A 27,444-nucleotide genomic window follows, 5' to 3' on the forward strand; every position below is an offset into this window, starting at 1 on the left:
AGTCGGAGAACTCACACTGAGAAAAACCTGCAGTCATCTCTGCCGCTGGGACGTTTATGGGACACTGCGAAGTGAGTGGGACAGCATGGATGGATGTGGGAAGGACAGACTGGTTGTTTGTTCTGCTGTTTGTCTCTGTGGCTGATTTTTTTCATCTCTCTCTCTCTCTTTCTCTCTCTCTCTCTGTGTGTGGAGTAAAGGAAGGCGGGATATACAGGAGGGAGAGGAAATCACTGATAAATAGGGTCCAGTTAGTCTCCATCTCTCTCCGACAGTTCTCTCGTTCAGCATGGAGCCCAACAGCCCCAAGAAGATTCAGTTTGCCGTTCCACTTTTCCAGAGCCAGTTGGATCCCCAGGCGGCCGAGCATGTAAGTAGATAGAGGATCTTTTATTGCATTGTGCCTAATGGAGACTGGCCTGCGTTGCTCTTTGGGTCTCTTGAGATTGTCTTGAAGCATCAGATCTGATGCCAAAATCAGTTTTATGATATGATGTCATGCACAGTGGGATCGCAGTGCTTAGTAAACATGTAATTTCTTAATTCACACCACTGTAATGGGGGTGAAGGATGAGGGTTGCATGCACTTTAGACCGATGAAGATACTAAACATTTCAGATTTGCTTTTGAAATGTCAATATATGAAGAGTTCAGATGCAAAAACCTCTCAATGCCGTCTGAAATTTTCTCCTAAAGTGGACATTTCTCTCTAGCTCCTGTGTTTGAGTTCATTATATCCCCCTTTAAGGCAAATAATCTGTTCTTTGCATTGCCTTCAAAGTGAAATAGTTGAACACAAACATAGGATCCTGAGAAAAATGCTCACCCTAGAACAAAAATTCAGACGGCACTTAGAGGTTTTTGCATCTGAACTCTTCATATCGTGACTAAAAACAACTGTCATGCATCGAATGGAAAGTTTTTGTGGTTAAGGGTGTGAGTGGATCACAAAAGCATATAGATATTATGTTATTGGGCTTTGTAAAAGGATGCATGCTATAAAACAAGTTGTGCAATTAAAGGAATAGTGGAAAAATGCTACTCTCAATTGGTTACAGATCTTTATGGGTCTCTTTTATCTGTTGAAAACAAAGGAAGATATGTCGCAGAATGTTGAAAAACGGTAACCATTGACATCCACTGTAGGAAAAACAAATACTATAGAAGTCAGTGGTTGTTTGTTTCTAACATTTTTCTAAATATCTTCTTTTGTGTTTAACTGAAGAAGGGAGTGAATGATTACCTGTTTCCAACATTTTTCTAAATATCTTCTTTTGTTTTCAACTGAAGAAAAAGTGAATGGTTATGTGTTTTCAACATTTTTCTAAATATCTTCTTTTGTGTTCAACTGAAGAAGGAAATGGTTACCCGTTTCCAACATTTTTCTAAATATCTTCTTTTGCGTTCAACTGAAGAAAGAAGTGGATAGTTACCTGTTTCCAACATGTTTCTAAATATATTCTTTTGTGTTCAACTGAAGAAAGAAGGAAATGGTTAACCGTTTCCAACATATTTCTAAATATCTTCTTTTGTGTTAAACTGAAGAAGGAAATGGTTACCCGTTTCCAACATTTTTCTAAATATCTTCTTTTGTGTTCAACTGAAGAAAGAAGTGAATAGTTACCTGTTTCCAACATGTTTCTAAATATATTCTTTTGTGTTCAACTGAAGAAAGAAGGAAATGGTTTACCGTTTCCAACATTTTTCTAAATATCTTCTTTTGCTTTAAACTGAGAAATAACTAAATGTTTACCTGTTTCCAACATTTTTTCAAAATATCTTCTTTTGTGTTCAACTGAAAAAAGATAGTCAAACAGGTTTGGAACAAGTTAAGGATGATTAAATGATGACAGAATATGTATTTTTTGGATGAATTACACATGCACATACACACATTGCTTTTTGTGTAATTATATATATATATATATATATATATATATATATATATATGTATATATATGTGTGTGTGTGTGTGCGTGCGTGTGTGTGCGTGTGCGCGTGTGTGTGTGTGTGTGTGTGTGTGTGTGTGTGTGTGTGTATTTCTTTATTAAAATCTTAATTACAACATGACATTATCTAGCTTTAGGCTTTATTTAGTTTTGATGGTGCTTAGAAGGTTTAGTGTTTACCCTTTAGGCAAGATAAACCCACAAATGGCATACTTATAGCAATCAATAGACAATAAATTGGGTTAAGATAATTTATTTTGAAAAGAAAAAAGCCTAGTCCACTTTAGTATTTGAAATTATAGGCCAAAATATATGAAATTATGTCATCATTTGCTCACCTTTTACGTGTTTCAAAGCATTATGAGTTTCTTTGCTCTGTTAAACACAAAATAAGAACATTTTTAAAAATGCTGGAAACCAGCAACCATTAACTTTCATTTAAAACTTTCATTTGTTTTCCTACTATGAAAGTCAGTGGTTACAAGTTTTCAGCTTTCTTCAAAATATCTTCTTTTGTGTTTCAAAACTTATACGTAGTATAATATAGTATAATTTAATCGATTTTTGGAATTTTGGTGTTTAATAGATATTTTGAAAATCTCTAAACCTTCATAAAGGGTTGAAAAAGTCATGATGGAGATTTTAGCACTTAGTAAAAATGGATTTTTTTAATGCACACCTCAATAAATAATTGAAAGAGGTGTATGTACTTGCAAGGAGGATATTAAGCAATTATTGTTTTCCTTTAAAAGTGTACTCTATTATGTCATTTACAGTAAGTTTGTTCAATAAAAAAATGACTATGATAATGCAATGAGATTCAGTTTATGATAGGGTGAGCATGCAAAAAGCATCACAAAAAATCCATCGTTCTTTGTAATATTGCAATGCATCCTATGGAACGTTGCGCACAGAAGTGTATGTATTGTTTGTGGTTTATTTATATGTAGAAAACATGGTTGTCAGCTAGATTTTGCCCTTAGTCTTTTAATTTAATGTAAAATGCCTGTACCACTGTTGGGGAAAGTGGTGGTGGTTTTATGCAGCGCAATCATTGATTTTCATAACATAAAACAACAATGCTAATGTGAAACTGCATTACAAACAAAATGTTCTTGCAAACTTTGAGAACTTGCCATTCATGCAGCAGAATGGTATAGCACAAGTTAAGCTCAAGTTTAATGTGTGTGTAGTTAGGGGGTTGTTCATACACGTAATCCTACATACAGATGCTTGCTTTAGCTAAATATAAAACAATATCAGGTAGAAATTGCTCTTTGTGAGTTCAATCATAAAAATAATAATAAATTAAATTAGGGAGGCACCGATATTGATTTTTGAGACGATATTGATAACAGATAACTTTTTTAGATTTGGAGACCGATAACCAATATATTAGCAGATAAATATAAAAATTTCAGAATATTATATTTTTATGAAGTTAACAACTGATTTTATTTTTAAAACTTCATGAAAAAGAGCAATAATTTCAAAACTGCAAAGTGATTATATAGACCTATATCATTCATTCATTCATTTATTTTCTGCCACTTTTTCGGGGCCGGGTCGCGGGGGCTGCAGTCTTATGAGAAAACCCCAGACTTCCCTCTCCCCAGACACTTCCTCCAGCTCCTCCAGGAGGATCTCAAGGCGCTCTCAGGTCAGCCGAGAGAAATAGTCCCTCCAGCGTGTCCTGGGTCTTCCCCGAGGCCTCCTCCCGGTGGTACATGCCTGGAACACCTCCCTACGTAGGCGTCCATAAGGCATCCAAAACAGATGCCCGAGCCACCTTAGCTGACTTCTCTCGATGTGGAGGAGCAGCGGCTCTACTCCGAGCTCCTCCAGGGTGTTAGAGCTCCTTACCCTATCCATAAGAGTGCTCCCTGCCACCCTTCGAAGGAAACTCATTTCGGCCGCTTGTATCCGAGATCTTGTCCTTTCGGTCATGACCCAAAGCTCATGACCATAGGTGAGAGTAGGAATGTAGATTGACCGGTAAATCGAGAGCTTTGCCTTTCAACTCAGCTCCTTCTTCACCACAACGGACCGGTAAATTGACCGCATTACTGCTGCAGATGCACCGATCCGCCTGTCAATCTCACATTCCATCCTTCTCTCACTCGTGAACAAAACCCCAAGATACTTAAACTCCTCCACCTAGGGTAAGGACTTTCCTCCAACCTGGAGATGGCAGACCTATATCAATTTCACATAATTCAGCATGCCAAAAATAGATTATTTCTTTTCTTTGCTTAGCAAATTAACATAATAGGTTTCAAGAGTTCACACTTAGCGGATGATTGATTATAAAGCTTATTTGGCATGCTGTCCCAGGAGAGAGCCCTGAGCTCATAAGATTCTAGAGCCCGGGGCTCCCTCCTGTTTGCAAGGCAAGAGGGGAGTTTGAGCTCAGGTAGATCTCGAGAACTCCCCTGCTGTAGTAGCTTATGAACAGATAGTGATTGCTCTTAAGAGATGACTACTTACTAGGAGCATGTCTATGGTGCTGATTTGGATTAGTCAATTACCTTAAATGCATGTTTTTATATGGTGGGAGGAAACCGGGGATCCCGGGGGAAACTCATGTGAGCACAGGGAGAACGTGTAAACTCCGCACAGAAACGTCAGCTGGCTTGGTAAGGACTAGAAACAGTGACGTTCTTACTTTGAGGCAACAGTGCTAACCACTTAGCCACCATGCGACCCATCTAGGAAAGGAGGAGTAGAGGTGGAAGGGGGGATTCTTCAAAATGAAGATGGCTGTTATGTGGAACTTGGTATTTATAGTGGCTTAGGAATCGTCTGATTGGTGAATCCTAAATTGAAGAATGCGGGGCCGGCTGCAAGAAATCATGAGCATGTGATCCTCTGCAAATTAGTTTATTAATTAAACTTTACTAAATAAAAAAATGAGAGACAGGCTATTCAGTACAATGACATAATCTAAAGGCTTAAAGATATCGGTCTAATTTTGATATCGGAAAGATAATGATAATGACATGGCCGCCTATATATTGTGCATCCCTAAAAGAAATCCATATACCACTCACAGACACTTGGAGCAAGACATAACTGTAATTTTTTATGCACATCGTAATGATGGGTTGAGCAAATAATGTTTTGCATGCACATTAGCCTATTTAACATTTGTTGTTTTCTTTGAAGATACAGCATTACCAACCAAAATAAAGTTGTTATCGCACAGAACTGCAGTGTAATGAGTGCCAAATTGGTGGCAAAGGATGAAAGCGCATCATAAGTAAGCTATAATCCTGCATTGCGAGCAGCAGAATGCATTTTTACTGTGTTCCAGCTATAGTGGAGCTGTTCATTGATGAGCGGGATCCAGCGTTGCGGCTGCATGCCCAGCAGTAAAAGTGTTTGATGTTGGTGCTATTGCTGACAGTGTCATAACAGGAAAGTGCTGGCTTGATTTTATGAGGATGCCGGCTTGTCCAATCAGTTTCAGGCTCCCTTGTGCTGAGTAAGTTTTCCATCAGTGTTGGCTTTAGCTTTTTCTTTCCTTTGTTTTTGTGTGAAAAGGATCCTAAAGCAGTTTGGGTTTAAGACTGTGTGATTTTATCTTCTGGCATGAGCAGGATCAGGATCAGAATTTTTTGTTGTCAATTTAATATACAGTGCTCAGCATAAATGACAAAAGAGAAAATTCATATTTTCTATAGGATGCTTTACAATAATGTATTTGTGCGTATACATTAGATTTGGCGAGGCAGTGGCGCAGTTGGTAGTGCTGTCGCCTCACAGCAAGAAGGTCGCTGGATCGCTGGTTCGAACCTCAGCTCAGTTGGTGTTTCTGTGAGGAGTTTGCATGTTCTCCCTGCCTTCGCATGGGTTTCCTCCGGGTGCTCCGGTTTTCCCCACAGTCCAAAGACATGCGGCACAGGTGAATTGGGTAGACTAAATTGTCCGTAGTGTATGAGTGTGTATGTGAATGTGTGTGTGGATGTTTCCCAGAGATGGGTTGCGGCTGGAAGGGCATCCGCTGTATAAAAACTTGCTGGATAAGTTGGCGGTTCATTCCGCTGTGGCAACCCCGGATTAATAAAGGGACTAAGCCGACAAGAAAAGGAATGAATGAATGAATGAATACATTAGATTAGTCAGTACTAAAGCTACTGAGCAAACTGACAGAGAAGTTGTCCGTATGGAGATAGAGAGCTAAGGTGAACGTATTAATCATAACAAATGTTAGGACACTGTTAGATAGTTTGTGGTATTTATTTGTGTTAATTATCCTTATTCGTCAATAATTTGTGCCGTTAAATATCATTAGTGTGAATAGGAACAAAGGTTGTTGGTATCATACTGCCCCGTGGTGTTCATCACTGTTAAGGTCTTTGCACAATGAAGTCCGAAAGTTTCGTATGTGGAAACATTTGTCCCGTAAACAAACCTTGCACACTGAGTCCGATACGTATTAATTAAATCGTTATGAAAAAACACGAAACATTTCGGAGTCAGTTTAATCAGTGATACTTTGCTCTCCTCTCTTCTCTGAAGTAGAAAGAGGAATACGCTACATATTGTGTTCATCCAATACTGCATAGAGAGAAAGGGATTTCAGCTCTCTATCAAAGAGCTGCGCTGGATTATCGCCAAATTCAATGTTTATTTCAGAATATCAGTGGAATTTTAATACAATGCTTGTGATACTTCACACGTTCACGTTAGTAAACTAATCCTTAACAGAGACAATAGCCAGTACAATAGATGGCGGCCGCGTTTACGTGTTGAAGCAACGAACTGAAAGTGGACCCCGAGGCGTCAAGCTTTCTATTATAACGTCTATGTGCAGTACGTCAAATGTATGGACACACCCACACCAAACAGCAGCAGGGCAGAAGTGCACCAGTCATTTTACAGTTACTTACTGCAATTTTACAGTTACTTACTGCAAAAACATCCAGTAAAATGCCACATACATTCTTTACAGTTCAGTACTGTAAAATGCACTGCATTGTGGGTTCTTTTAAAACTTTTACAGTAACTTACTGCATAATAGGAGTTTGCAGTATTCTACTGATTCTACTTATCAAAGTAATCAAGTATTGCTACTGTAGTTGAAGAGAAAATTTGTCAATTATTTTGAATTTATTCAATTCATTAATAGATAATAAAAATACAAGTTTTGAACTGCTAGTATAAAATGTAAATAAATTCGAGTAAATGTGCTGTAAAAATTGTCATACTGTAAAATTAAAATGTAGTAAACGACATTTTACCATAATGAGAAGTTGCTGTTAAGCTATTTTACTGTAAAATGAAATTGCTGTGGCAACACAGTGGCGCAGTAGGTAATGCTGTCGCCTCACAGCAAGAAGGTCACTGGTTCGAGCCTCAGCTGAGTCAGTTGGCGTTTCTGTGTGGAGTTTGCATGTTCTCCCCGCGTTCACATGGGTTTCTTCCGGGCGCTCTTGTCCGTAGTGTATAAGTGTGAATGAGTGTGTATAGATGTTTTCCAAAGATGGGTTGCAGCTGGAAGGGCATCTGCTGCGTAAAAAACGTGTACCTCGTAAGTTGGCGGTTCATTTCGTGGCGACCCCAGATTAATAAAGGGACTAAGCCGAAAAGAAAATGAATGAATGTATGAAATTGCTGTAGGGCCGTGCTACTGTAAAACACATATAGCGGTAAGTTACTGTAATGGGGTAGTTGCGGTAACTTGCTGCCAGTAAGTTACCGCAACAATGTCTAACAGTAGCTATGTTTCCATAAAATGAGCATAAATTTTGAAAATGCACATAAAAAACCATAACTGAGTGATAACTGAGTAACGCATAACTGAGTAGGATAAACTTTTTATTCTATAAGAAATGAACTATGAGGAAAACCTTTTTACAGAACCAAATTTATTACAGAACTGCTTTATTCGCACATCTTTTATGCGATAATCCAGTTTTGCGCATAAAGTTAATTCTTATTTTTGAATGGAAACATATCTAGTGATTATACCTCGAAACCGCAGTCAAACATAAGTTAAAATACAATTTTGCAATTTCACAACAATGTAGGTTGAAGCATGCCTTTCCAATGAGCCTGTGTTGTAGAAAATGGAAGCAGGAGACTTTGTCACAAGACAGAACAGATGTCACAAATCCTATTTTAGGCATTAACTCAATTTCGACCAAATGTGTAGTCTCTGCACTTTGCTTTTGTAAGGCGGCGTAGTGTTTTTAGCCCAATGGAAAGTTCCAATTTGTGCTATTTTAGCAAATGGTTAGATGTTATCTAGCTGAATCTACTAGCTGATTTGATGGTGCCAGTATTACTGATTAACTGATTTTAGAGGGGGTTTGGGCATTTTCAAGTGGTTGACCTGTGTGGGGGAAGCAGTGAATGCAAAACAATCAACTTATAAAAAATTTTTTATAATCAACCAATAAGAAATAATCAACCAACAAGCTAACTGAATCTTAGACTTTTTCCAATAAACATTTGCATTTTAACAAATGCTTGTTGCCTTATAGATAACATTTCTTTGTTAAAGCCATCAGCATTCACATTATAAAGATAAGTCATCAAATTTAGTACAAGTATTCTGTGGAAATGAGTGTGCTAATTAATGGTTTATTCATATATGTAGAAAACACAGTTATCAGCTAGGTTTTGCTCTTTGTAGTCCTTCAATTTAATTTGAAGATGCCTGTCCCACTGCTTGGGAAAGTGATGGTGGTTTTATGCACAACAATTATTGGGTTTCATCTCATAAAGCAACAATGATAATGTGAAACTGCATTACAAACAAAATGTTCTTACAAGCTTTGTCAATTCAACATGCATGCAGGCAGCAAAATGGTATAGCACGAGTTTAGTTCAAGTTTGATGTGTAGTGTGGTTAATGGGGCTGTTCATATACCCTCAAAGAAATGACGATTGCTGCTTGTTCAAACTACTTATTTAAAATGAACTGAAACAACACAATTCTTGAGTTTTTTTGGGGGGGACAACTTAATTGTTGTAAGTTCAATCCACCTAAATTTGTAAAAACTAATAACTTAACTCAAACTGCATGTAGTTGAGGTAATAAAGCATTTATTAACATACATAGTAACCATTACTATATGTCTGAATAATAAGAGATACAGTATAAACATTGATTTATTCATTGATTTATCATTGGTTTATTAATCATTTACGAACTCATTCTGATTGATTAAAAAAAATAAAAAATTTGACTACTCTTAACCTCCTAGGGCTTAGTGGCCACATACATGCACATTTCAGCTCTTATATCTTATGCTTAATATTTTGTTACAGACATAAACTGTCATCCTGCAACTGTTTTGCAGCATATGAAATGTCCCAAACACTATTTAAACAGTCCAAAATGAGCACAAAATGTTGTTTTTACTGATAGTCGAAACACAAAGGTGACTTTAATGTGTTTTATGGAAATTCGGACCTCAAGTCCACATATATGGACACCAATTTTCTCTAAAAGTACATCCTATCAAAAGATGATACTTAGGTTTTATTCTAATTAGGTTCCACTTATCAAAAAAATAGCAAAGAGAAATAAAAAATGCGGATAAAAAACAGCTTGGGCCTTAAGAGGTTAAATACAATTGGTTTGTAAATAATGTAATACTTAATTTATTCATGATAAATAAATTATAAAAACACATTTATTAGGCACATTATTCATGTGCTTCTAAGTCAACAATAGAGCATTTGTAACTGCAATTATAAACTGCTTACTAACGTTTATTATTGTAGAGTTAATGCTTCACAAACAATGAAATAACTATATGCTCATGCTTAATAAATTATTCATAGTTTGTAGTTATTATAAAGTGTTACCAGTTTTTCTTACTCAGAGAGTTTTGTCTTGTCTCTAATCCAAATATTTAAAATATAATATTTTAAGGCAAAAACTAAATTATTTTGCTCATCCCGTGGGCGGATTATTTTGCTAGTTTTAAGAACACTTTCAATTTTGCTTGTTTTGAGGAAAAAAATAACTTATTCTAGAAAAGAACACAATATTTTGCATCTCTAGAAAATGCTTCTTGCTTTAAGAGATTTTAGATTTTTGGACCAGAAACAAGACAAAAGCTCTAAATAGGAAAAACAAGGTTTATTATTATTTTATTTTATTTTATTTTTTCAAATGATTTTGACTTTGTAAAGCACTATATAATAAGGAAAAAGACTTCTGCAACATCCAGCAGCTCCATGAGAAACATCTGTTTGTGCTACAGTTGGCTGGGGCTTGAGAACAGATGTAGATGTTCAACAGATGTTGTGAAAACACAGTACTGGCCTGATAGTTCAAGTAGCAAATAGCAGTAGTCTCTCTGCAATTCTTATATGTATTTCTCTAACAGGATCTCTAATCTCATATTAACTACACTCATTGATGTATTTGAATGAAGTTGCTCAGCTCATGTGTGGACTCCGCATGTTGTGAGGCTAAAAGTGATGTAAACCCAGCAGCCTTCTTCAGGGAATTGATTGTATTGATCCCAGTGAATCACCCAACAAATGCTGGTGTCCAGACACGTGGGGTAAATCAGTCAGCATGAACATTATACGCCTATGTTCAATCTGTCACTGTCAGTAAATGCTTACAGAAGTACCAAAAAGTACCACGGTGCTACTAATAATGTTGTTTTGATCTGTGGCACTTTGAGAGGGTGCTGTGACAGCTTCAGAGAAATCATTCGTTTTGAATCTTTAGAATCGAACATGTTTTCATCATTTGTCAATAGAAGTTTTGGTTGAAAAAAGTGACATTGAAAATAATAGTAGTTTGAATATAAGTAACCAGTTGAAGTTAGAATTAGTAGCCCTCCTGTAAATTATTTCCTAATTTATGTTTAACCCTTTAAGATGCACTGCTTGAAAATTATTTTGGATAATATACTGACACAACACTGATTAAAGTAATAAGCAATTCGAATAATAATAGCTTATGCATAAAAGGTCGACCAGGTGGTTGCGATGCCTGTTAAAGGGTTAACAGAAATACGATTTTTTTCAACACATTTCTAAGCATAAGTTTGAATAACTTTATAGTTTTAATAATTCATTTCTAATAACTGATTTATTTTATCTTTGCCATGATGACAGTAAATAATATTTGACTAGATATTTTTCAAGACACTAGTATTCAGCTTAAAGTGATGTTTAAAGGCTTAACTAGGTTAATTAGACAATTAGGGTAATTATACAAATCAGTGTATAACAGTGGTTTGTTCTGTGGACAATCAAAAACAAATACTGGATAAGGTGACTATTAATATTGACCTTAAAATGGTTTTAGAATAATTAAAAACAGCTTTTATTCTAGTCAAATTAAAACAAATAAGGAGAAAAAATATTATCAGACATACTGTAAAAATTTCCTTGCATTATTAAACGTCATTTGGCAAGTATTTGAAATGGTAAACAAAATTTATTTAATTTTCACTTCAACAGTCTGAGGTTGGTAATGTGAATTAAAGTTAGGTGAGAAGTTTATGTTTATTTATATACATTATTTTTATGCAATATATTGTTTCAGACTAAGACCATTAAACATAATTTGGTTGACTACTATTATTTCTATACTAACAATAGTCATGTTTATCAAATTATTACTCTTCTTCTTCTTCGGCCTTAGTCCCATATGGTTGCGAGGTCAGCTCTTAGGAGCAATCCATTTTAGACTTGTCCACATGATAACACATTTTCAACACATTCCGACCGGCCTGTCATCTGGGCCCTTCACCCTCATACACTATGGACAATTTAGCCTTCCCAGTTTACCTGCAGCATGTCTTTGGACTGTGGGGGAAACTGGAGCACCCGGAGGAAACCCATGCGAACGCAGGGAGAACATGCAAACTCCTCACAGAAATGCCAACTGAGCCGAGGTTTGAACAAGCGACCTTCTTACTGTGAGGCGACAGCACTACCTCCTGCGCCACTGCTTCGCCCTTATCAAATTATTACTATTGCTGCCTTACTAACTTGAGTTTGTCTGCTGGTCTTTTAAACTGGTTTGGTGCTTTTTTCAGCTGGTCAGGCATGAGGACGAGCTAAACCTGTTAATAGCTGTAAAACAGCTTATGGTTAACCCAGCAGGACACTGTGAGAGATAACCATAAATAAGCAGTTTTCCATATTTTGTGATTCGTGTTTTGTGCTTTTGAATTGCATTACGGGGCCACTAGCTATTCTTCAACAACTTTTGATTTTTTTAAATTTGAAAAGGTGACTTGCATTGATATTTTTAATAGTTTAAAGAGATTTATTGCCTGGACTGGTGCTGTAAATTACAGTGCAAAAAGCTGGAAATAAGCTGATATACTTTTCAGTTACTTTACAGGCTTATATAATATATTACAATAATAATATAATAATACAAGAAGGTCGCTGGTCCGAGCCTCGGCTGGGTCAGTTGGCATTTCAATGTGGAGTTTGCATGTTCTCCCCGTGTTGGCGTGGGTTTCCTCCGGGTGCTCTGGTTTCCCCCACAAGTCCAAAGACGTGCACTATAGGTGAATTGGGTAAGCTAAATCGACCATAGTTTATGTATGTGCTTGAGTGTGTATGGGTTTTTCCCAGTATTGGGTTGCAGCTGGAAGGGCTTCCGCTGTGTAAAAAATATGCCAGATGAACTGGCGGTTCAGTCCACTCTGGCGACCCCACATTATTACAGGGACTAAACCAAAAAGAAAATGAACGAATGACAGAATTAATGAATAATAATATATATTAATATAATAGTATATATATTATATTGTTTTAAGTACTGAAAAAGTCACTTTTTCAAACTGCAGAGTTGGAATTTCCTCATCAAAATTTGACAGAGCAGAGATCAAGTTCACATAATGCAATTCATAACCATAAATAAACTAAAAACTCAATCACATAAAACTAACAGATATGTTTTGCAATGTAAGCCAATAAGTCATTCAGGGATTTGCGCACAGTTAAGTGTGTTTTAGATCTTCTGTTCCACTTCCAGCTTAAGAAAACCCTCATTCATAGCACCTTCCCGGTACTCTAAATGGCAGCATTATTACAAAATGTCTTTCTTTTTCCCTTTAGATTCGCAAGCGCAGACCTACTCCAGCCACACTGGTCATTTACAATGAGCCCAGTGCCTCAGGTAAGAGCCTTAAACTATTTAACAAGTTGTGTGCTTGTTTGAAGAACCTGAAAGGGCTTGTTCAACATACAGTATATGGACTGTTGGGTATAAGCAAACAAGGCTCTATTGAATTGCGGCTCTTTCTGTGCAACATAAATGCATCTAATTTAAGATCAGAATCAACCGTGAATGACCTGTCTCTCATTAAACGGCACCTTTAGGGGAAAGTTTCCAGTATATCTGACTCTGTTTGCTTCACTTAACTGGCATCAACAATCTTTAATGCATTATTAGTATGCGTGGTCACACTTTACAATAAGGTTTCATTAGTTAATGTTGGTTAATGTACTTACTTACATAAACTAATGATGACCAGTCCTCATACAGCCTATATTTATCACAGTTGAACAGTTAGTAAATGTAATATAGCTTTATTTTCATTAACTAACATTAACAAAAATGAATAAATACTGTAATGTGTGTATTGTTCATTGTTTTTTCATGTTAGCAATAAGCATTTTATGGTGTTTTTCTATGTTTGCTTCACTTAAATGACATCAACAATCTTTAAGGCATTAGTATACTTGGTAACACTTTACATTAGGGTTTCATTAGTTAATGTGTGTACTAATATGAACAAATAATGAACAATACTTGTACAGCTTATATGAATCATAGTTCAACAGTTGAACAACTTTAATCGTAACTTTAACAGTGAACAACAAAACCAATTTACTTGACTTTTATTTCATTGCAGACAATATGAACACCAAGTCTGGTTAACTCCATTTAATTTGTAGCTATACATCCTTGCATGTCATTCAGACCTGAAGCACATTGCAAAAAAAGTTGGGACAGGAGCAATTTAGGCTAGTAATCAGGTAAATTGGTTAAATAATGATGTGATTGGAAACAGGTGATGTCAACAGGAGATTTTAATTATGATTTGATACAAAAGAAGCATCCAAGAAAGGTCTAGTCCTTTAGGAGCAAAGATGGGCTGAGGTTTTCGCCAGTTTGCCAACAAATATGTGAGAATGTAACGAGGAGGCTGACATGGAGGGATCCATTATGCAGTTTTATTAGTCACAGTCACACACAAACATTCAATACGCACAAAGGTGCGAACATACATCAACAGTATCAATAATGGTCTTGGGGCTGGCGGCTGACAGACACAGAGTGATTTATCAGGCATGGGTCAGTGGCAGGCGGCGTGGATCAGAATCCGTTAGACAGGCTTGGGTCGAGGGCAGGCAGCGTGGTTCAGAGTCTGTGTATAAATCAAGGGTCGTGGGCAGGCAGAAGACAACTCAGAATCAGAAACAGTCCAGGGTAATACACAGGAGATCAAGGAGGAAAGAACGCTCAGTAATGCTGGCCGGGGCTAAACAAGACTTCGCAGTGAGTTCGAGTTTGAGTGTGGCTTATATAGAAAGCGTGGGTCATTAACAAGATTCAGTTCAGGTGTGCACGATCAGTGTAAAGGGATGATGTAATGCTAGAAGTCCGGGGATGGCGGCCTCTGCTGGCCAGCGAGGGGAATGACTGGGACCGAGTCGGTGACAGAGAAAATGATTGAAATGTTTAAAAACAATGCTCCTCAAAAAAACATAGGAGGACATTTGGATATTTCACCTTCAACAGTGCATAACATCATTAAAAGATTCATGGAATCTGGAGGAATTTCAGTGTTTGTAGGACAAGGGGACAAGCCTAAGTAGAGCTACAGGGATTTCCGGTCCCTCAGGCAGCACTGCATCAAGAATTGTCATTCATCTATAAGTGAAATCACCACATGGGCTAAGGACTACTTTGGCAAACCTTTGTCAAGTACCACAATACAGTTACATCCACAAATGCCAGTTAAAACTGTACTGTGCCGATTGGAATCCCTATGTTAACAGTGTCCAGAAGCGCCCTCGACTTCTCTGGGCTCAGAGGCATCTCAGATGGACCATCACACAGTGGAAATGTGAACTGTGGTCAGATGGATCAGTATTTTAGGTATATATTTTGGCAGAAATGGACACTGTGTGCTTTTGACCAAAGAAGAAATGATCATCTAGATTTTCACTAGCAACAAGTCCAAAAGCCAGGATCTGTCATGGTATGGGGTTGTGTCAGTGGCCTTAGCAAAGGTTACCTGCACTTCTGTAATTTGCATCATTAATGCATTGCTGTTGCTCACCTTAAGACTTGTTTTTAGAATGAATGGGACAAAATTACACCTGAAACAGTTTATCTCTTGGTGTCTTCAATCCCTTAACATCTTTTTAAGTGTTGTGAAAAGGAATGGCAGCATTACAAGGTGGTAAACTATTTGCTGTTCCAACTTTTTTTGAAATGTGTTGTAAGAACCGAATTGGAACACGTGTTTTTTTGGGGGAAAACAACAACAACAACAACAATCCAAATCATGAGGAACACATTAAACAATGTGTGGTTTTATTGTTCGCAATGAAATACAAATCAAATTAATTTTAGAAATCACTTCTTTTTTTATCTGCATTTTCCCTACTGTCCCAACTTTTTTCTTATTTGAGGTTGTTGTAAATACATTAACTAATGAAACCTCATTGTACACTCTCAGAAATAAAGGTATGCTAGCTGTCACTGAGGTAAAATGGTACAAATTTGTACTTAAAAGGTCCATATTAGTTCCTCAAGGGTACATATTACCACCTAAAGTACAAAAGTGTTCCTCTTAAATTTTTTAGGAACTTACATATACTTTTGAGGTACCAATAGACCCTTCAAGTACAAATGTGTACCTTTTTGAAAAGGTAAAAGCCCAGTGACAGTTTGCGTACCTTTATTTCTGCGAGTGTAGTGTGTTACTGTGTACTAGCTGCTCTTTTTTAAAGCAGCTGGTCTATCTGAGCTTCATTTTATGGTGTTTTTCAAGGTTTAGCAGCTGTAAGTGATCATCCGTTGAGTATTCTATTTGAATTTATGCTATTGTTTACATAATGCCGTGGGTTTCTGTATTGTTATGGAAATAGGCCCTCTCCAATTCTCATGTACAATCATTATATGATATTGCGGGAGGAAATATGCTCTTCTGGTTTAGAGGACAACTTGATAGGTCTGTCGAGGTCATTGAAGCGCCTGTAATCTAGCCTTGGTTTCAGAACAGCACAACATGCTGTGAACGTGTCAATGGTCAACAGGCTGCTATCAGCACAAACAACCCACCTATGGCGTCAGCATATGTGATCGGCCACCATAGCTCATGTCATTTTTTTAAGTAGGCCTACACGATACTGTAAGGTGCAAACTTTGTACTTTAAAACAAATGACTAAAAACCTTGATATTTTTATTTTTATTGGCTGTTGTAATTTTTTCCTCTCTCGTCTCACAGTGTTAGTTTTTATTTTTAGCTTTAGGTTCACCTAACAGCACCTACTGGAGAAGTGGGGGTGGAAATAGTAAAGGCCTTCTCTGATTGGTCAGATTTAGATAAACAACCTATGCATGTTTACAAACCTATGCATATTGGCACATAAAATTAATTTCATTTATTGCACTTCTCTCTGTGGTATGGATATTGCCTATACTATTATCACGATAATGATACTTTTCGTTGTATAGCGCAGTCCTATTTTCTAGAGTGGTCTATCAGTTTAACCTCAGTTTAGACAGATAGGACTTATATTTATGATGAAATCCGGGGCTATTAAGGAAATGGATGGAATGCATTTAGCTGAGATTCAATTATACCTACACTTGTATATGTGCTTCGGCAAATAACCTTTTATAGAAGGCCCTTCTCACCTCAGGAGTCGATAAAAAGGAAATTGGGACTTTACATCTCACAGTGGGACTTTATTGCTCTCCGTGTGACTTTATATCTAACTATATGGCTACATGACTTTGTCTCACAATAGAGTTTTGGATAACCAAATATGATTATAAATGTCTCAGCGTGACTATATCTTTACAGTTGAGACTTTATATTATTTTATATCTTTAAATTTGATGATGAACGTTTAAGTGTGAATTTGAATTTCACAAATATAACTATAAAACATGCCTTAAAGGGGGACTTTTATGCAAAAAACACATTAATAAGGTGTTTAAACACAGATGTGTGGCAACACTTAATATAGTCTGTGAAAATCACCAACTTCTAATGGTAAAAATGTTTTAAATATTTTTTTTTCATAATCACACTTAATAAAAAAACAGTTTGCAGAAACACTTTGACTGACATTCTCCTGGGGAAAGCCCCACCCAAGCCCTGGGGAAAGCCCCACCCATAAGTGACGATCTCTCACACATTATCATAGGACTTTAGTTTTGCTTTTGAATTTGCAGCTATGGTGATGCACAGATATTAGTAGCTCCACCCTCTTTTGAAAAGAGCACAATCTTATTTGAATTTAAAGTGACAGTCACCAAAACGGCACAATTTTATTTATAAAACATTATTTGTGTTTTATTTTTAGTTGAAACATCGCCTACACATTCTAGGGACATTAACGACTTCTTTTACATCTTCTAAAAGGTTTATAATACTGTAGGTCCCCTTTAATGTCTCCTAATGTGACTATATCTCTATATTTTTGAAAATCTCTTAAAAATGAGAAACACAAAAGCTACGCGCATACATTTTGAAAATGTGCCAAGAAGCAAATGTACACAACTAAGTGGAATACACTTTTTAATCTGATAGGAACACATTTACAGTTCAACTGACTCCCATGCTGAGAGACGCCGGTTCGATCTCAGCCTGAAGTGGTGTGGGTGGTGTAGGACCGGCAGGGTTTACTTTGGTGCCATGACCCGGATAGGAGTGAGGTTTAGGGGGGTGAGTGTAACAGAGGCAAGCTTGTAAAGTGCTGCGCAGGTAAAACCATACTCCTCTGAATCCGAAAAGGTGCTCTGGTGACAGACCCTAGAGGCCATGGCCTTTGACCTTCTTTTTATAGCAACCAAATACCATGCAGAGAGACGTTGGTTCGATCAGAGCCTGAGCGGGTTGAGTGGTGTAGTACCGGTGGGGGTTACAATAGCATAATATGATCCTAAATGTCAGATTTTTACTATTTTTTTATGTGACTTACTAGCGTGATGTTTTTAATTTCAAAATATGATTTTTTTTTCTAACAATGCGACTTAAAATTAACTAGTTTGGACTTTATGGCTCACAATATAACTTTAAATCCATCTAACAATTTGTATATAAATATCTCACAATACTCAGACAAGCATATACTGTAATTTTGGATGTTAAAATATTCACTGATTGTCAGCATGAATTAAAGTACCCAGATGAGCCTGTTACACTGTGTCCAAACTATTCTTGACGTGACAAGATTCCAGTGGCAACCAATTTAGTTATCTGCAGCAAATGCGATACGACAACAGGAACATTCAAATACCAGCCACTTATTAAAATATCATCTACTGCACTCCCATTGAAACAGTAGTTATGTTCTAATTAATACATGTTAAACCTCTTTAAAATTATTAAAAGTACATAGGTTGATGACTGATGTGGTTTGCACTGAGTCCGTTTTTCTATATGCTATTTTATTTTCAGAATCTGAGGTGAACTATTTACTGCTGCTTTCAGTAGTATGGCAAGAAATGTCACGTATAATGTTATTTGTATATAATTTTGACAGATGGTTAAAGCAAAAACGTGTTTTAAAACTTTTTTACATGCCACATTGCGTGTAATTGAGACACAGTATTATTAGTTTCATCTGTTGTTATCTGAGAATAACATACCTTGGAATTTTGTGACTGACCAATCAGAATCAAGTATTCCAGAGTAGATGTCTGCAATAAGTTTTCGAATAAAACACAGTAGCGGTCGGTAACTCTGGTGTAATTTGAACAGGAGCGGTCGGTCTAACAATATAGCGCTCATGCTCCCAATGTTAATTTAGAACAGCATATCTGTGATTTCCAATTTTTTTTTGAGCACCTGTACAGCCAGTTCTCATGACTGTTACACTTGATGGACGCATGACCAGTGCTTTCTGCACATGCTTTTTTTTTTTTATTGCTCAGTCTGTGCATGCACCATCTGCATAACGGCCCTCAGAGCGGGCTTTACCAACATGGGACATCAAAGTCAAGATGCGCTGTCCTTCAACAGTCAGTTAACTGTCGAGAAACCCACATAAGGCAAGTCTGATGTATGTCTTTTTCATGCGACATAGACACAGATGAAAAAAATACTCTTTGCGTGATGTGATAATACCAACCCAAGCTCATTCTGGAAACGTAGCCCTGCGGACGTTTCTGGAGACCGCGATTTACGTGGCCGGAGGTACGTAAAGGCAGCGTTTGGTTTTTTTCGAGCGAACGCTGCAGGGCGGTGTGGCGCCGCTCCGCCCCTCCTCTTCGCGATCGCCGGCCGACGGCTCGCCTCCGAGTGGAGGGCTTTCCCGATGCAATCAGTTTGTCCGCTTAGCTCACAGCGTTGCGTCGGCGGAGCGGAGGCCCCGGAGGAGGAGCGGGAGTCGGCTGCGGTGGACGACGACCGGGATCGAGTCCGGGGAACAGCAGGTTCCGGAAATCAGGTAAAACGAAAAACGGAATCTGAAAATAAGGGCGAGAACGCGGCGGGATCCGAAAACACGGTCGAAATCGAAGACGAGGGCTTTTGCTTTTTTTTTTTTCTCGATCCGGCGGCTTTTCGCGCGAGAACGGCGCGGGCGCGAACGCCGCGCGCTCCCGAGAGGCGCCCGAGACGCGAAAAAGCGAGCACAGCGGCCTCTCGAATAAGTACCTCCCGGGACGTAAATCGCAGTCCGCAGAAACGTCCGCGGGGCTACGTTTCCACAATGAGCCTGGGTTGGATAATACCTTAAAGTTTTACCCTTTAGCAGTCACAAAACTAGAACCTCTGCTTTGGACTCATGTCTCATCACACAGGGGCACACTGACATTTAGGTTACAATCTTTGCACAACCTATGGTTTTATCGGTTATCTCTCTCTTTTGGTAGTACCCAATATTAACGTTAGATTTTGGAAACCAGATCTAAATTTTGCGGGAATGGTCGGGTTGGGCAGCAGATAAACAAAAAACTGAATATACAGCAGGAACGGTTGGGTGCAGAATAAAACCTTTGCGGGAGCAGAACTAAAAAGTTAGTCCCGTACAGACCTCTATTTCAGAGCCCTGTGTAATAATTTACAATATCATGTATTACCTGAAGACTTCTCCATCAAACCTCCATTATGCTGAGCAAGTTCTCATGTTTTCCCACATGCTAGCAGTATCAATAAAGTTTTCCACTTGAGCTACATGCCAACACATTAGCGTCATCAGTAAACACGGTAACCTCAACCCTAATCCCACTCAACAGCCCACACTCGAAGCTGCTTTCTGGCACTGAAAATGTAGAGAAATCCTTCCAGAGTCTAAACAAATGCTGCCTTCAAGTCATTTCAGAATAATCATGTTCGTGAGCACACATGAATGCAGCCACAGTGTTTCATTTAGAAAACAACCAATGGATGGTGGAAGTGAATTATTGACCTGAAATGAGTTTGTTAGTTTACATTTTGATGAAGAATGGAAGTAAGGCTTGCCAGGAACACTGCTAATTTATCCACATTTATGAGGTTCCAGTATTGTAGGACAAAACTTCCCATCATTTTCTTTCTTCTTTCTTTACTTTATTTATAAAGTGCAATAAAACAACAGTTATTGACCATTGTGCTATACACACCTTGGGTTATAAATGATCAAAAATAGGCAACAACAAATCCAAAATATTACAAAAACATCGAATGCATGCTGCAGAAACAAAGACGGGCACAATAAAATTAATTTCCTCCCAATTTGAAAGCTTTTTCTAAGATCTGTAGTTTCAGTTTCCCTTTGAACAAGGATTCATTAGAGATTGTTCTAGTAGACGTATTCAATTCAATTCATCTTTATTTCTATAGCGCAGTGGTCACCAAACTTGTTCCTGGAGGGCCGGTGGCCTGCAGATTTTAGCTCTAACCCTAATCAAACACACCTGAACAAGCTAATCACGTTCTTACTAGGTATACTTGAAACATCCAAGCAGGTGTGTTGAGGCAAGATGGAGCTAAACCCTGCTGGGGCACCGGCCCTCCAGGACCAGGATTGGTGACCCCTGCTATAGCGCTTTTACACTGTAGATTGTCAAAGCCGTTTAACATAGAAGATTATAGTAAATTGAAACAGTGTCAGTTCAGTTTTTAGTGTTAAAGTTCAGTTCAGTTCAGTGTGGTTTAATTTTCACTGCTGAGAGTACAAACACTGAAGAGTAAATCCATCTATGCACAGCTCCACAAGTCCCGAATCATGCAAGCCAGTGGCGATAGCAGCGAGGAACAAACTTAACCAATTGGCGAAAGTTAAGGAAAAAACATTGAGAGAAACCAGGCTTAGTTGGGCATGACTATTTCTCCTCAGGCCAAACTTCTTGTTCAGAGATGCAGTCTAGGCGCCGGAGGCTGGAGAACGCTGGACGTCCATCGTTGAGAAGCTGCAGGTGGGAGAGGTCAATGGCTGGCCCTTTAGGATCAAAGAGAGGACTCATCTGTCACTGGGATCATACAAGGATCAGGCTCATGCTCTCTACTCCTCCATGACCACCACAGCAGCTGCTCAGGATACAGCCTGGTCCAGGATTTAAAAAAACCTCGGGAATAATTAAAAAAAACTAACATAAGTGCAGATGCCATTCAAATTACAATGTCTTTTGGGAAATGTTCCCGGCTCTGGTTACCCTCTGGTTACAATCCTTTAGAGGATTTGGATTTGGATTTCAAAAGCATTTGTGTTTTATATATATGCTAACGCAAAGAGATGTGTCTATTATCTATTTTTAAACTGACAGAGTGTGTCTACTTCCCGAACTGTGCTAGGAAGGCTGTTCCAGAGTTTAGGTGTCAGATATAAGAAAGATCTGCCACCTACTGTTGATTTTGATATTCTGGGAATAATCAATTGTCCAAAATTAATTGAGCGTAGTGGACGTGAGGGGCTATAATACACCAAGAGCTTCCTCAAATACTGGGGAGCTAGGGCTTTGTGAGTAGTCAAAACATTTTTGGAATTTTTTACGATATTTAATAGGGAGCCAATGCAATGATGAAAGAACTGGAGTAATATGATCATATTTCTTTGTTCTAGAAAGAACTCTAGCAGCTAGCCCATGCCACATTTTAGGACCTACTACAGAAAAACCCTGGTCTCCATTTTTATTTAGTTTGGATCTGGAGATATTTTCTGGTTCGACTACTGTATGCCAGATTTGTTAACAGTAATAAGATTAGAAAGATAAGGTGGTGCCTGACCATTTCATACCTTAAAAACATAAAGTAAAATTTTAAACTCTATTCTTAAACATTCATTCATTTTTATGTCGTCTTAGGCCCTTTATTAATTCGGGGTCGCCACAGAGGAATGAACCGCCAACTTATCCAGCAAGTTTTTACGCAGCGGATGCCCTTCCAGCCGCAACCCATCCCTGGGAAACATCCACACACACATTCACACACACACTCATACACTACGGACAATTTAGCTCACCCAATTCACCTGTACCACATGTCTTTGGACTGTGGGGGAAACCAGAGCACCCGGAGGAACGCAGAGAGAACATGCAAACTCCACACAGAAACGCTAACTGAGCCGAGGCTCGAACCAGCGACCCTGCGACCTTCTTGCTGTGAGGCGACAGCACTACTGCACCACTGCTTCGCCCTATTCTTAAACATATCACGACCAGTTTAGGGAACACAGGATGGGGACAATGTGTTCAAATTTATGGCTGCTAGTAAGAAGCCTAGCGGCTGCATTTAGAACCTAACAGTCAACTTAATCAAATAAAATGAAGTTAACTCAAAAACTTTTTTTTTTTTTTTACTGAAAGTTAGTTCTACTCATTTGAAAAGAGTTTTGAACTTAGTGTTGACAGTAAGGAGTTAATTAAATACCTCATTACTTCAACTTAAACGGAGTAAGTTCACAGTATAGATTAGTTTAACTCAATTGGTTTGTAGCAATCGGTTTCCTCAAACGGTTTAAGTTGCCTTAACTTATTGGGGTTTTGCAGTACTCAGTTGGTTTGAGTTCTCTTCATTTGTTGGGTTTTACTGTGCTCAGATTGCTTCATTTACTTAAATAGAATAAGTTTACAGTACTCAGTATTAGTTTTTGAACTCAAATGCTTTGTTGCAATCGATTTCCTCAAATGGTTTATGTTACAGTACCTTAAGTTTTTGGGTTTTACAGTTTAGGTGATTTATATAGGATTGGCCAATAACTATATGAATTGAGTTATAATAGTCCAAGTGTGATGATATAAATGCATGAATTAATCTCTTGAATTCTACACACTCTTAGAAATAAAGGTAAGACAGCTGTCACTGGGGTGGTACCTTTTCAAAAGCTACACATTTGTACATAAAGGGTCCATATTAATGCCTCAAGGGTACACTGTTAAAAATTGCTGTTAATTTACGGCAAAATTTTAACAGTATAATCCTGTTATTGTCAAAAGCAGTATGTTGCTGTTTTCTTACAGTTTTTGAAATGACTTAGACAAATTTAACATTTTTTTACTGTTTTTATCACACTAATGTAAAAAAACAGCAATCAACAGTATTTTTTGAACAGAAGACGTCAGCCATCACGTGGATTTTCATCCTTTTTTTTACTGTGACTTACTCGGTGAGTGCACCTTTATTTTGCTCAATTTACACAAAATACACATTTGTGATTGCACATAGGCTAACTGGATGCTGATATTGTAACTTTTTTACATCTATTTTAGTGCTAAATCTGTCAATGTGCAAACTGCATCTGCATTTAGTGTAACTGGGAATCTGACACAGATATTTCCTGATTACACGGTAAGTCAGAATATGATAATTAAAAAGGATATAGGTTATAAGCTTATCTACAAAGTCAGTTTTTAAACATATGTAGCAACAAAGTAGTATTGATTTATGTAGCATGATGAAAAGATTGTCATCTCATTGCTAATTTTAGCTTTAGCTTTCAATAGCTACCTAATATGGCTTCAATGTAGGCTTTGATAAAACATTTACTGTAAAATTTTTACTGTAGTTGGTTTGTATTGTAATGCTACTTCGTCGAGTACAATTGGCTAATCACCACCATAAACTGTTTTATATGTCCATTTCAGTGCTGAACCTGTGAACATGCTAACTGCATCATAGAGTGGAGCTGGATTTCTGATACAGATATTGATTACTGATTACAAGGTGAGTTTAATGAAACATGATAACATGGTAAAGTTATTATTATTTGCTATGTGGTATTATTGTCCTAATAACTGAAAATACAATTAAAAAATGTTACGCATACATTATGCTTGTTAATTTTGTATCTTTCCTCATCATTGTAATTCTTGTCTTAGGCATCTTCTACTGTACCTGATGTAGAAAAGACCCTTGAACTACCTGCAATTCCTTGACTGATACTTTTTGGTATGTTTAGAACTGTATTTTATTACTTTAGCAACTAAGGGTGTTTTCTCTGTATTTTAGCAAACATGGTAAATTCTTTTGAACAAAACAAAATACACAAATACATAAATTATATGTTCTGCCATATTTTACCCAAGCTTTCACTCACCTTTGGAAAACATTTTACTCAATTTACTAAATTACTCCATTTTAGTTGTTTAACACTTAGTTGTTTAACACGCTATGTTGATCATAAATATTAAGTTAAATAAATCACAAACATTGCAGTGACAATTTCACAATACACAGTATATACTGTACATGTTGATTTCAGTGGCTGTCCAGGCGAGTCCACAATCAACATTTTCAAATACATGTATTGTGTTACAAGAACAGGGCTTTGGGACTAAGTAAAATTACGTCAGCTTCCCTCACATATATTTTCAACTAGAAAATATAATTTCATGTGACTGCTGACATTGTTTTTTTCTTTTAAATGTTTTAGGAGAAAAACCAGGAAGCTACATTCATAAATGGATGATCAGTTTTGAGGGGCAAATAATCTGTGAGAGCATCCAGCCAAGTTTTCTGTCTGGTAAAGCTGCTGTGTTTTTAACTTACGACATTTTCAATGTGGAGAACCAAGCGGAGGCTGCATGGACATTGGAATTAATTCAGAGGTTAGACGCTTAGATTCATATATTTATTTCTCTTCACATTATTATCATATAAACTTTAACCCACACTAATTCTGAATGTATGCATTTTTTCAGAAGCTTCATGGGTAAACCCTGAAAAGGGGCTCCAAGAGTGGACACATCCTATCGAAGGGAATGGGAAAGGTCACCCACAAAAAGAATTGTCAACACTAAGGTTGCCAGTTTACTTAAAGAAGCTAATGGACTTTGAGTGGGATGTCATATAAGTGACACCACACACACACACACACACACACACACACACACACACACACACACACACACACACACACACACACACACCTTACACATCCTCTTCACTAATGGCACTCATTTTATTGTGTTAGTCGCATACTTTTTTCAGATGTTTGATCTTGAATACCTAAACTGTTCATTGCATTCTTTTTTATTTCTTACTAATTCTGTAATTCACTCAGAAGTTTTCAGAGTAGTAATTGTTGTAGTAATTCCACTTGGTTTTCCATTGCCAGTAATTTTAAAATATATAAGTGTAATACGATGTAATAAAAACTGCATTTTTTAGTTTTAGCATTGTTTCCAATAAGGCTATATGTGTGCATTGTATTAAACTGTTTTTATAACAAATAAAAAATGTATATATACCTGTTTTCTTAGCAGTTCATTTCTCAGGATAACATATTTGTAGTTTACAGTTAAAAATTCAAATAAACATTAATTAACCGTTACTTTTGACAGTAAATTACTGTTAATGTAGAAAATAACAGCTTTATGCTGTATTTTTTAAAAACAGTAACAACCTGTAAATTTCAACTACAGCTAGATGCTGTTAATTTAACAGTAACTTGCTGGCAACTGTGCTGCCAGTAACTTGCTGTTTTTTAACGGGACAATTTTTAACAGTGTACATATTCATTAATTTCATTCATTTTCTTTTCGGCTTAGTACTTTTATTAATCTGGGGTCACCACAGCGGAATTAACCGACTAAATTTGGAGGGTGCACAAGTTAAAAAGCCTTTCACTTTAGCGTATAATCTCAACTGGAAAAAACAAGATTTAACTACTGCATTTACCTGTTTGTCAAATAGATGGGCGGAATCAAGGGTGAAACCTAGATTTCTTACAGATGGTTTAATGTAATCAGGTAGATTGTCCAGCATTTGATTCAGCTTGGCAGAGCCGTGTAATAGTCCAAAGACAATTGCCTCAGTCTTCTTCTTATTTAGTTTTTAAAAATTCTTTGACGTCCAAGCCTCTCCTGAATAATTCCCTGTGGCTGATTGAAAATGATAAAATAAAGAGATAAAGCATCCTTTGATCGTCAATTTTGCATTAAAAGCTTCCTGTGTTTGTAAAGTGAAAACAGAGGAATTTGAAATTGCTCTATGCTTCTAGTTTATTCAGACCAAAAAATAAATAAAAAATCTATAACCCATCACACCGTAATTATGACTTTCAGGCTTGTACGCTGCATTTTCCAAGTAGCACTTGGCAGAGCAGCTTTATGATGTGACGTTTTCATGTTGTGACAGTCTAAATGTGCTAAATACTTTAGGTGGTTGTTTAAAAATGGGACAAAACATGTTTATAGAATAATTCTGTATTTAATATAGTAATATAAAATCTGTTTCTGCTTTAAAAAAGTCCTGGCAAAAGTGTTTTGTTAATTGGGAGACGAGTTAATGAACTCAGATGGCAGGATTTGGCAAATTGGTTTCAAATTAATCTATTATACTATCACCTCTGAGAAAAAATCATATTATATTTGTATTGAAATAATTGATTTTGGACTTAATTATTAAATAATTACTTAATAATTAAACATCTGCCTGTGTTCTGTGTTTAAAACGTACAAACAAAACGAGCACATCTATATAACATTAATCAATTTCTTTAGTCGACCGTCGACCTCAGAATTAATAAACCCCCTGAGTTATTAGCCCTGCTGTTTATTTTTTGCCCTAATTTCTGTTTAAAGAAGATAAGATTTTCTCATTACATTTCTAAACATTTTAATAACTTATTTCTAATAACTGATTTATTTTATCTTTGCCATGATAAGAGTAAATAATATTTGACTAGATATTTTTATAGAGCTATAGAGCTGTTAAACATCTTTCTGGAAATATTTAAAAAGGGAAAAAAAAAATGCAAAGGGGGTTTAATAAATCGGATTTCAACTGTTATTTGTTGTTTTTATTAAGGTCTGATAACATTAAAGTTAAATACTGTACTTAAGAACACTGGTGAGAATAAAAAACACCCAATATGTCTGAA

At 37.1% G+C, this 27,444-nt stretch overlaps 1 protein-coding gene and 1 long non-coding RNA gene across 7 annotated transcripts in view; both read left to right on the plus strand.

Annotated features, from left to right (window-relative positions):
* The window catches only part of ppp1r1c (protein phosphatase 1, regulatory (inhibitor) subunit 1C), a 59,205-nt gene continuing 31,761 nt past the window's right edge, over positions 1–27,444 (plus strand). For 5 of the 6 annotated variants that reach the window (XM_087266305.1, XM_087266303.1, XM_087266306.1 and 2 more), the window contains exons 1-3: positions 32–71; positions 201–370; positions 13,008–13,068. In XM_087266305.1, coding sequence (XP_087122431.1) covers positions 290–370; positions 13,008–13,068 — 142 coding nt within the window. In that variant the 5' untranslated portion in view covers positions 32–71; positions 201–289. 6 annotated transcript variants of the gene reach the window in all.
* On the plus strand, positions 21,463–27,298 carry LOC101882689 (uncharacterized). Its single transcript, XR_015499852.1, has 5 exons — positions 21,463–23,909; positions 24,206–24,284; positions 24,440–24,509; positions 24,994–25,168; positions 25,262–27,298. It is a non-coding gene; the product is annotated as an uncharacterized LOC101882689 (long non-coding RNA).

The sequence above is a fragment of the Danio rerio genome, chromosome 9, assembly GCF_052040795.2.
Source record: "Danio rerio strain M-AB ecotype USA chromosome 9, GRCz13ab, whole genome shotgun sequence".
Lineage (NCBI taxonomy): Eukaryota > Metazoa > Chordata > Actinopteri > Cypriniformes > Danionidae > Danio > Danio rerio.